General features: G+C 33.8%; 1 protein-coding gene and 1 pseudogene across 1 annotated transcript; both read right to left on the reverse strand.

Annotated features, from left to right (window-relative positions):
- Positions 1-2,589: 2,589 nt before the first annotated feature.
- On the reverse strand, positions 2,590-6,676 carry LOC11420814 (F-box protein PP2-B11). The gene is made up of 3 exons (XM_003590826.4): positions 6,314-6,676; positions 6,029-6,147; positions 2,590-3,260 (listed from the first exon to the last, which is right to left on the reverse strand). Exons 1-3 carry the CDS (start codon positions 6,569-6,571, stop codon positions 2,843-2,845), a joined length of 795 nt encoding a protein of 264 aa, XP_003590874.1. The 5' UTR covers positions 6,572-6,676; the 3' UTR covers positions 2,590-2,842.
- A 1,121-nt stretch (positions 6,677-7,797) lies between these two features.
- Positions 7,798-10,280, reverse strand: LOC11425072 (F-box protein PP2-B11-like; annotated as a pseudogene).
- Positions 10,281-12,776: the final 2,496 nt, after the last annotated feature.

Below are 12,776 nucleotides of genomic sequence, written 5' to 3' on the forward strand. Positions count from 1 at the left end.
TCCTACATCCCCAAATGAAATCAAACGCGGAATCAAACCAAACAAAACAAAACAAACCAAACACGTAAACAAACTGAATCATCATCTTTGTTCATCATCATCACCATCGGAATCTTCAATCTCATCATCAACACCGTCGTTCATCATCATCACCGTGATTCCCCATCATCATCACCGTACCGAAATCATCATCATCATCACCACCGTCATTCATCATCATCACCGTCAATCAAAATTGTATATGTTAGTTGAAAATGGTTTCAGAGTGTTAATTTGGTTCAATGACAGTCACAAATGTCTTTATTATAGTATGTTTTGTATAAAATTATGCCAAAACCATCTTGTTGTGGAAATGGTTTCTGTGAGTTGTACTCCAAAATCATTAGATGTACTTAATGGTTTCCAACAGGTGAAAAAAACTAAGAATCTAGAGCCATTGCCATCATTCAGTTTTGGACTGACACAATTGGAGGAGGAGGAAAGAAATGGTTTCTGTGAGTTGTAGTCCAAAACCATTTTGCTGTGGAAATGGTTTTTGTGAGTTGTACTCCAAAACCACCAAAATCTCCATCGGCGGTGTCTTCTTCTTGAATAGTAAATTCATTTTCCAACAATTCATTTTTAGAGTTTTCACTACAAAGCCACCAAAATCACTAAGCTCAAACACTGTTTCGATCCATCAAGAAACGAACTGATCAAAGAGAAGGAGGTAGAAAGTTTTTCTGTTCATATCTTAATCCTTAGATTTACGCTTGTTTACTGTTTGTCTTTGAAAAACAATTTCGAAAATGAGAAGTAGGAAGAAAAGGATTGATGAATATATAATTTGTTTTTGAAACGACGGGGTTTTGAGTTTCGATGCGGTGGTGCCACCACAGGCCACCGCGCCGGAAAAGCAATTCTCGCCCAGAGAAGAAGATATAAGGTGGCGCTGGTTTGAATGTCCTAAATAGAGAAGTGAGCAAAGTATTTTTAGAGAGGTTTTTTTTTTTTTTTTTTTTTTGTCAAAATGAAGATATACCTCTTTCCTTTATTTCTTGATTTTGTGTAGTTTGAAAAGTCTAGGATTATTACACGTGTACACTAGATCTGATGGCTGTGAAGTGTTTATGCAGGGTGCATAAGGAAATGTCTTATGCATAATAACTTTTGCCTTCCAAATGCTAATGGTAGTGAACATGTCCTTTGGCTGTTGTTTCTATCCTATGACATTCTCATGTGTCTTAATGTTTTTGGGGATTTTCAGAATTTGGAGAGTGTTTACCATGTTTTTGGGTAGAAAATGTGTTTATCACCTATTCGGATTATACAATCCAAATACCTCATTATAGCAGTGCGCATTTTTTTATTTATTATAAAATCCGAACACTCCATACCATCCTTATTGTGCCAAAAATTCAGAAAAAATTGGTTCGGATTATATAATCCGAATTGTATTAGCACAAAGATTGAGTCTATTTAAGACATAGATAGTCAATTTAAGAACTGTACTAACCATCATAACCCTCCTCCTTGTGTTTCAGGTCATTGTTAGTTGTTCTTGTCAAGTCCAATAGAAAATCATAAGGGGTACAAAGTAATACAATATAATCATCTTCACCAATATCGAATAATTTATATTACAGAAGAAGTTTTTATTATCTTCGTCAACATGTCCAGAGCACAAAAGATGTTTTTATTATCTTCGTCAACATGTACAAAAACACATAAACTTGAACGATAATACGGCTATCTATAAGGGGACGCTTTTACTACTAGGGTATTTTTTGACATTTTACATGTAAGGTCTATGTAGTGTATGTTTGGTTTTAAATTTGGAGGGTCAAAATTGATTCTATAGGTTGAAGAATTGATTTTATCATGTTTGAATGATTTGAAGGAGAATTGATTCAACTTAAAGTTAAAAATTGTAGCTTTTGCCTTCTATAATTGGTATCACTATGAATTTGCAGAAATCACACTCACATCATGATTTTGTAGAAACTCAAAAATGTCCTCATGAGTTTAACTTATTGGTATGGACAATGTATAACATATGCAAGGTCCGAATTCGAATCTCGGTCACCACAAAAAAAAAAAAAAAAACTAAAAAATGTAACTTTTGTAAAATCACGATAGCTCATCGTATTTTTGTCAAACTCACTGCTAAAACCATAAACATAATTTGCTTCTATTTTAATCAATCCATAAAAAATATGGAGAAAAAAAAGAAAAAAGAAGAGGTGCAGTCTCCATGACTTTTAATTATTTAAATTGAGTCATTTTATTATTCTGAACTTGGGTTTATAATTTAATTCATTCATACTATTAAAAAAACAATTCTTATATTTTGCAGTGGTTTAAATTGCAGTCCACTTAAGACATTGCTTCCACTTAAATCAATATTGTTACTCAAGCACAGTGTCCATCACAGACCAGTAGTGAGTACTGGAAGGAGAGTCAATCCTTCTTCATAATACGTTTCAGCTTACTATTCATGAGTAATAAACTAATAATATTGATTAAAATAGAACCAATGCCTTAAACAGACCAGAATTTAAATCACTGGAATAAATTCAGTCCCCAACGATCATAGTTGAGGGTTCCAAATCAATAATTTGCAGCAAATTCATATTGCATCAAAGTATATTATATAGTTCAAACAATCAATAGTAATAAGTGATATAAACACAACTATCCCAATATATTGAACCATGACATGTAAATAAAAGTTGTACATACATATGCTTTACAAAGAAACAGTTTGGAAGAAACATATATGTAACATAGTATTTTGACAATCTTCAAACCACCACTAGATGCAAGACCCCTTTCATAGTTCATGGAATGTTACTTAATTGTCTTACTTAGGCCTGACTTCTATTCCTTCAAGAAAGAGACCACTCTTCGAATTATAATCATCTGTCTCCTTTATATTCATTTGAACTTCTTCATCTTCTTCGCCTGAATTGAAGAACTCCCCGATTTCAATCTCCAACCACCCATCGCTTCTCACACTAGGGCGTTGCAATCCTACTGCTACGTTATGCAGCCTACCTTCCACATTTGGATCCAAACAGACAATTTTAGTACTTTTATGGCCACCTTCGACACAAATTGATAACACCACGGGACAATTTGGATTCCGAAATCCAAAGCCACCAATCATCTTGAACACAAGATAAGCTGCATACTGAGTATTTGGGGACAATGCAAGCATGTTTATCATCCCACTAATATGAAGCCAACAAACAACAAGAAGCTCAGCGACTTCAGGGAACCTATCCAAAAGTTGAAAAATTAGAATATAGGAACCGAGAGAAAAGCTGAAAGTGATTCATTACATCTCTATTTTTTATTTGGGACAAGCAAATGTTAGTAATTAGTTAGTATATTAGCATTTTTCTTCTTTAACTCTTCCAACCCTTAGCCCAAACAATTTGACCTACCCAGTTAATAAGTTAGATATGCCGTTATACGAAAAGACAATAATAATAGTTAAGGTAATTTGACCTACTCAACTTCCACAAATGAACGTCTGCTAGTAGATTGCTTGGATTCCAAGACAGGTAAATTTCTAAGAAAACACGGTATTGGTAAGATGTAGTGCATCTGCGGGTGTGTGTCCAGTGTCTATGCAAGTGGCCTAGTCAGCTACTGCATAGGTCTTCAGCTGCAAGGGTAAGGAAGAAGTTGCAGAAAATAGAACACCGTAGACATGTGCGTATTTCAAATATCTGAACATATAATAGACTATATCAAGACGAGGACTACAAGGCCTAGACACAAGCTGACTCATTTTGTTGACATCATAACAGATGCAAATCTAGAAATTGTCCAGTATAATAGTGTTCAATTTGTATACATTAAGAAGTAAAAAACATTTTGAAGACAAATAGTCAACTCGAGAATAATGAGTACACTGTCACACTTTATTTGAAACTTAATTATGGAAGGAATGTCAAAAAATGGGGAATTCAATTCAACTTTTGAATGTAATAAGCATGGTAGACAAGGTAACCATGAACATCATCAGTCTTCATAGTCTTCCTCAAAGACCATCTGCTGTCCTTGTTGATGAAGGACTCAGCAAATAAAATAACAAAATAAGTATAAGCTTATAGCAATGAATTTATATAAATCGATTTGAACTTGAATATAGGAACTGAAAACAAATCATGAAAATTCAATTTATCAAGAACAATGTGTAGTAATACCAAGGCTTAAAAAAGGAGCAGTTTCTTTAGTTGTAAACTAACAAACAAATTGAGCAGAGATTTTAAAAATTTGGTAAAATGATACATTGAAAAAACAAATAGGATTGGTTGTCGCGACAATTAGGATAAAAAACCTATGTAAATGAAGCAATAACTGCATCATTAAAGATGAAGGATCTTGGTGTTCAAGGTGAACTTGGATGGGGTGCAGATCCTCTCCATTTGGGGAGTAAATGGCCATCTCAATTTCCTTTCATAAAAAAAGACACGTGGCAAATCAAGATATCAATGGCACACATTTATTTCTTACAATTAAAAAAACATTTATTTCAGAAACAAAAAGAGTATTTCTTCATCTACCAACCCTTCACTGCCCGAGGTTCAGCAACCGCATCCATCGCGTCGACATGGTGACCTCCGCCAGTTTTTGCCACCACTTGCCTCCTCATGTCTGAACTTGTGTCTTTCTCTGTGACTGTTGTGTTGTATCGGCCATTTAAATTCTTTAATTTTTAAGTGTTATAAATCTTTTAATCTTCCTTCTGTTTTCTTTTCTTTAATATTCTGATCTTCTTCATCAAGGTTTTTCCTTTACCATCTAACATATGAATCCTTCCTGGTATTGTGTGATTGTTGATGGAAATTATTCTTTTAATCTTTATATTTTCCTTAACATTTACACAGCTGATACAAGCAATCACATAACCTTCTAGTTAAGTTGCTCATAAATCACAACCAATTTAATTGTTGGCATGGGTTGAACATCAGATAAGAAATAAACAGACCAAGAAGAACTTTATAACCGCAACATGAAGAAGAATCGGCACGCAAAGGACAATCTCAATGTTTGGCAACAAGGCTATGGTGACGCTATGACGGAATAAGGAGGTGTAGTCAGCAACGACAAACACAAAGGAACTGGGATGGGATTTATATGGAACTGGGATCTTAAGAACTCCATTGACAGAGAGAAGAGAGGAGGTCGTAGCTTTTTATATTTTGTTTAATACAATTAAAATAAAAAATAAAATAATCCGTGAAATGATTCTGAACCATTGATATTTACTTATCGATGTGTCTTGTTTTTATGAAAGGAAATTGAGATGGCCATTTCCTCACCAAATGGAGAGGATCTGCACCCACTTGGATGAAAGAGATAGATGAGTGAATAGCATGGATACACTCTGCTAATACTTAGCAGAAGTGAAGTGTTATCTATGATGGATGGCAGACCACAGCACAAAGAAAAAAGTACGCACTTTTTAGCCACCACAAAACACCACGGCGCCACCATAGCCGATATTTGACAACAATGGAAGTGATATTGAGAAACAAATTTTAAGCTACAGGGACATCAAATATTTGTCCAAGCACTGGTTTGACTGAACGTGCTTTAAATTTGAGTTTGAAATCAAGGGCATAGCTACATGGAGCAACATGGGAAATTCAATAATCAAAGGAACCAGAAAATGAGGAGAATTGTAAGAGAGAAACAGAGAAGCACAACTTAAATAAAATTGTAATTGGAATCTCTCTGTATTGATAAAGGAATCTCCATAAGTAGAATTGAACAAAGGGAAATATGAACTAAGCCATTTATGCAAAATCCAATTAATATTTTCTGTTAGGGAATTCCTCACTCTTACTTCGTCGATTTTAGTATCAATAGCAACTTATCCATTTGCCTCAACTAAATTTTGTATTCATAAAGGTGTATATAACTGTTAATTAAGAGTTAATTAAGTTAATGAAGACATATTGGGTGCTAATAGTATTATTAACACAAGAAAAAAAGAAGAAAAAAATTAGAAAACTTAAAGATCTAAGCTAACCTGGAATCAGGCATAGCAATCCAGTTCCAATATCGATCATCATTACCCCAAGCAATGGAGAGAGATCTAGCAGCAAGCATGTAACACTTTTTTCCACTCTTTCTATCCAATTGAATGCTCTGCATTTAATTGTATCAAATTCCAAGGCTTTATTAACAATCAGAACTAAAAATCTTAAATTATCAATAGCTTTTTGCACAACAATCAATCCAAAGTTTATATTTTTACTATACAGATGATAAACCCTAATATAAGATAAATTGACCGTTACAAAGAGAAGAATACCTTTTGATCATTGTCGATGATGATAGGGGAATCAGAGAGAGCTAGATACAGAGATTTTTTGGTTGGAACGTTAGCAAGGGAGATGATAGAGTCGATGAAATGAGAATCGGAAGGGAGAAATTGATTCCAGACGGCGTCGGAATCGGCGGCAGAAAGAATTGTCTTGGAAACAACGGAGAGTCTGCCGGCGTCAGCCGGAGTTGTGCGAGAGAGAATGGCGGAAATGCATCCTTCCGGCAATTCCTCAAACTCTGTCATTTTTTTGAGTTCTAAAGAAGAAAACAAGAATGAGAAGAGTGAAAGAGTAGAAAGAGTGTGAATTGAAGGCTCAACGTTCACGTTCAAGTCAATTCATATTTAAACATGTTTCGCCACATATTCCCTAAAAATAGTTATTTTTTAAGTTCAATTTTTTTTCTTCTTCTTTTTATCAACCCACAAATTTAACTCATATCATTATTTGATACAATGACTACCATATGAAATAGTCATCCTTCCAATGAACAATCATATTCATTCTTTTTCGCATAAGCAATGTAACCTATTATCAGTGACGTTGCCAGGACCCCAGAGTCAGAGGGTTTAAATTTTTTAATTTTTAATTAATTAATAATTAATATATATATATATATATATATATATATATATATGTCAAAACTAACACCTATAACAGACACAATGCTAAATTCTTAAAAAAAAAAAATGCTAAATGCTTACAGCCAAAATCTAAAGTCGATTCGTAGATTTTTTGTGTCCTTATTAATCAATAAAATTGTGTTCTTTTTAATTATTCCAATGTTTTTTTTCTTGTACTTTTTATTGCAAAATATTCATTCATAATCAAAATTCTCTAAAAATATTTGTCAATATAATTAATCAAAGCAATTTAAAAAATATTTTTATATAATACTAATTACTAAGTAAAAATAATAATTTTGATGTCTTTAAGAAAATGGTGTCTTAAGTTGCTGCTCAAATGACATATATTCTACCCATAATAATGATATATAATTTGCATATATGTGAGAACAATTCACAAACCGGAGTTTAGCAAAATTAAAGGTAAATGTAAAAGGAAAATGCTTCTTAAAGGTAAAAATTAAAAGGTAAAATTGATTTGAGAGCCTAGCATGCTTATGTCCATGTTTACTATAGTTTATCACTTGATATGTACAATTTGCAAAAAAGTGAACCAAGAAGAGTCAAAAGGTGAACAAAGAAGAGTCAAAAAGGTACAAACTCTAGTGAGAGAATGTGGTAAGCAATGCAACAGCCTTATGAGAGTTGGTCAGGAGGTGTAGAGTAAAAATGTCAGGCGGTTCATAGCGGAAAAAAATCAAAATTTTAGGAGTAATTTCTAAAAATCAGGGGATGCAAGTGCATCCTCTCAATGGTACGTGGCTCCGCCACGGCCTATTATTCGTATATTGTACGAAGTGACAGTTTAAATAAGAATATATGTTACATAGGTCAATGAAAGTTGTTTAATTGTATACCTTAGGCCTAAGTTCTATTCCTTCAAGAAAGAAATTTCCCTTCATCTCATTAGCATTCATCTCACCAACCTTTATATCGGCAATACTCATATACTTCTTCAACTTGGAGGTCTAAATTGAAAAAATCTCCCATCTCAATCTCCAACCACCCATCACTTCTCACATTAGGACGCTGTAGTCCAACAACTATGTCGTCCAACACTCTCAGAACCCAATACCAGCTTCTATCTATGCTGTACAGTTTGGGCACCATGTTAGGATCCAAACAGACAATTTTAGTGTTGCCAAGGCAACCTTCGATGCCAACGAATAAACCCACGCGAAGGTTTCTAAATCCATCGGCATCAATCATCTTGAACACAAGATAAGCTGCATATTGAGTATTTGGAGACAATGCAAGATTGTTAATCATCCCACGAATTTCGAGCCACCACACATGACGAAGATAAGCAACTCGGGGAGCCTGTCCAACACAAAAAGTACGTGAATTGAGAAAAAAGTTGAAGGAGATTCATAACATCGCAAATTTGTTGAATTTTATGGATTAACCTTAATCAAGAATTAAAATAATAAATTATTATATCAACTATTAATTATAATTATAATATTACACTAAACAAAAGAATATTTATTAATGGACTGTAATTAAAGACGGGTCATGATGGGTTGGACCGTTTCTCATAGTAAGCCTGTTGAGAGGTGCCTCTCCCTACTGATGCTTATATATACCGACTATCCCATTAGGTTAGATAATCATTCATTCTAAACTCCCATTCTAAACACATCAGGAAGTGAGAGAAGAGTTCTCAACGTCTCTAAAGCTTCTCTAATATGCCATAATTTTGTCAGGATTGCATTGTTGATACAAAGGTACATGTTTAAATGTATTTATCTAATATGCCATAATTTTGTATCTATGATTTTAGGCTATCTTCGTTAAAGTTCCTTCAAAATGGGGTATTTAGATGGGTGTAGATGCGATAACAATGCAAGCTCGTCAAACAAAATTTTTGAAGTTGTAAACCAATGATAACTAAATTATTTCAAGTGAAAATGATTGTGATAAACTTCTCAGTTATAAGCTACATTGCTTGTTATCTACAAAGATCTACCAGACATTAGACCACGTTATTGTTCAAATTTGGGTGTATAGTTAACTTTGGGATTGAGTTGTCTAACAAGAAGTGTTCACTTGGAAGAAAAGACAAGGAGAGAAGTGGAAATAGAAAATATTTTCATTAATCTTCTTTATACATACTCAACCTCTCGTGTTTTTTTTTTATCATGCATAGTTGAAAGTTTCCTTGATGGAGGGAATAGGATCAATCAAGTGAACTCATATATGAAATATTCAAGGATTGAGGAGAGATCTATTAAGTTAATAAACACAATAAAAATAAAACAAAATGAAAATTTAAGAGCTAACCTATAATCTGGCACAACAATCCAGTTGCAATATCGATCATCATCACCCCAAGCAATGCCGAGAGATCTTTTTTTATTTTTTTTTGGTTACAATGCCGAGAGATCTAGCAGAAAGCATGTAACACTTTTTTCCACTCTTTCTATCCAATTGGAAACTCTGCATTTCAATATTTCCAAAGCTTATTATTAGCATTTTGAATTAAGCATTTCAAAAATCACAATATATTTTACAACAATCAATTGAGCATTCGTATGTAGCTGTAGAAAATATTTGCATCTGCCTTAATTAAGTTTTTATTAAACTAATGGTTTCACTATATTCTTTCTCAAACTCTAGCAGCAGAGTTTCTTCGGCAGATAAATTTTACAATGCATAAATCGTTGAAATCTTATAGATATTATAGGGCACAATTTATTATAAGGTACAATTTAAAGATAAAATTACAGTTGTAATCCCTTAACTTAATTTCAGACAACAGTTCAATCTTTATATGTTTTTCATTTCAATTTTATCATTTTGGTCTATTTTCATATGTATTTTCAAGGTTCAAATCTAATATTCTCATGTAAATATAGATGCAAACATATACAAATGGACTAAAAGGACAAAATTGAAATGAAAAAAGATAAAAAAACCAAACTCTTACTTAAAATTAAGTCAAGGGACTAAAAGTGTAAGGTTGCCAATTTAAAAGCAGAAACAAATCAAACAAAATTGTTAGTTTATTTACAGTATATGATGATAAACCCTAGTATTCGAGAAATCGATGATTTATGAATAGTACCTTTTGACCATGAGCAATGATGATAGGACGATCAGAGAGAGCGAGATAGAGAGCCTTTTTGGTTGGAATGTTGGCAAGTGAAGGAGATTGTGAGAGGATGGGTGAGATATCAGAAGGAAGAAAACGATTCTAGACATCATCAGAATCGGCGGCAGATCAAAAAATCTTAGAAAGGATGGAGAATCTTTCAACATCTATCGGAGTCGTGCGAGAGAGTATGGTGACAATACACTCTTCAGGCAATTCTTCAAAACGTGTCATTTTTTGGTTCTTTACCGGTGACATTTAGCATACACAAATGATAGATATCACAAATCGCCGCTCACTAATGTTATTACACCATTGGTTTTAACTTTAAATATGAAGACTCAACAATTATTTTTCTTTCATTTACCCCAATTATATTTTCTATAATTTAAATTCTAGTCTACCAAGTGCATGTATGGCATCACATAGACTTTGCTTTTATCTTAAACGATCCAATAAAACAATGGAGAGAAAAAATAGGTTCTGTCTCCATAACTTTTAGTTATTTTAATTGAGTCTTTCTATTATTTTGAACTTAGATTTATATTTTAATTCATTCATACTATTAGAACAACAATTCTTATATTTTGTAGAGATTTCCCCTAAAAATAATATTAGTGTTTTAAAAATTGTGGTCTACTTAAGGCATTGCTTCCATTTAAATCAATATTGTTACTTAAGCACAGTCTATCACAGACTAGTGCCTGCCGGAAGGAGAGTCGATCCTTCTTCCATTTTCATTACATCATGACGACAGAGTGACAACAATATTGATTAAATTGGAAACAATGCCTTAACTAGACAAATCAATAAATGGCAGCAAATTCATATTGCATCAAACTATATTAAATATATAGTTCAAACAAGATTAAACTGATATCCAAATCCCATATCCCAATATATTAAACCACAATAAGTAATATAAACATAATTAATAGTTGACAAAGAAAATATAAATGTAAACATAGTTTACGGAAGACGTTCACGGAATGTTGCTTAATGGTCTTAGGCCTAACTTCTATTATTCCTTCTAGAAAGAGACCTTTCTTCCAATAATTTGTCTCCTTAACATTCATCTGGACTTCTTCTTCTAGGCCATGAATTGAAGAACTCCCCAATCTCAATCTCCAACCACCCATCGCTTCTCACGTTAGGGCGTTGTGATACTACTACTCTGTTGTGCTGCCTACCTTCCACATTTGGATCCAAAAAGGAAGTTTTAGTGCTACTATGGCCACCTCCGACACCAACTGATAACTCCATAGGACAGTTCTGAAATCCTTCGGCATCAATCATCTTGAACACAAGTTAAACTGCATCCTTGGTATTTGGGGGACAAGGCAAGGATATTTATCATCCTACGGAATATCAAGCCACCACACTTTAAGAAGCTCAGCAACTTCAGGGAACCTGTCCAAAAGTATTTCGGCATCAAACAAGTTGACCTACCCAGTTAATCAGTTTTAAGTTATATATGTTGTTATAGGAAAAGATATAATAGCCAAGGTAGTTCACTGGCCACTGCTGCCAAAGACATATACTCATCCTCCACAATGGCACAAATGAATGTCTAACAGTAGATTGGTTTGATTCCATGACAAAAGTAAATTCAAAAGAAAACATGGTATTGGTAAGATTTAGTGCAAATGCAGGCCTGTGTCCAGGTATCTACGCATGTGGTGTAGTCAGCTTCCGCATATTCCTGCAGCTGCAAGTGTAAGGATGAAGTTTCAGAAAATAGGAGACCGTAGCCATATGTGCCTGTCAAATATCTGAGCAGATAATAGACTACAAGACCCCGAGACGTGATGACTCGTTTTATTGACTGCATAGCAGATGCAAATCTAGAAATTGTCCAGTATAAATGTATAATAGTATTGTAACAGTCACACTTTATTTTTTAAGAAGTAAAAACATTTTGGAGACAAATAGTCGAATAAAATTGGGAATTCAATACAACTTGAATGTAATGACTAATGAGCATGGTTGACAAGGTAACCATAAACAAATAAAAGTTTATAGCAATGAATTTATAGAAAGGAATTTGAAATTTAATGTAGGAATTAAAAAATAAATCATGCAAAGTTAATTGATCAAGTACTTGTGTAGCAATAATACCAAGGCTTAAAACAGGAACTGCATCTTTAGTTGCAAAGTATGATGAAATGATGCAATGAAAAATATATAGGATTGTTTGTCGCAGAAACTAGGACCAAACAAAGAAACGATGAAGATGAAGCAATAACAACAGGAATACAGATGAAGGACGTTGGCGCTTCAAGCTGATAGAAGAGTGAAGAGCATGGATACATGCTGCTGATACTTAGCTGAAGTGATATGTTATTGATGGTGGATACATTAAGCTGTCATACAACACCAGGGTGCCACCATCCTTCACAAAATAAGCCGTCAGACAACACTGGAAGTGATATGGAGGAACAGAATCCAAATTATAAGCACCCAAGGAGTAGCTATGTGCTGTGATATATGGCGTGGCTTTGAACAGTACACTGGCACCTTCCTGTCAATCATTCTTCACTAACTTGGATTATAATACAGAAGCATGATTACTCCAATAGAGAGTAATTGGATTCACGAGTACAGTTCGTACAATTCAACAAAGAGTAATTGATGCAGATGTTGTTGAAACATGTTACTCAAACATGTAAGCACGGGTCTGATCACAAAGGAAAAAAGTATGGAGCTCGTCTTCATTTCAGAATCACAAAG

Source organism: Medicago truncatula, chromosome 1 (assembly GCF_003473485.1).
Source record: "Medicago truncatula cultivar Jemalong A17 chromosome 1, MtrunA17r5.0-ANR, whole genome shotgun sequence".
Lineage (NCBI taxonomy): Eukaryota > Viridiplantae > Streptophyta > Magnoliopsida > Fabales > Fabaceae > Medicago > Medicago truncatula.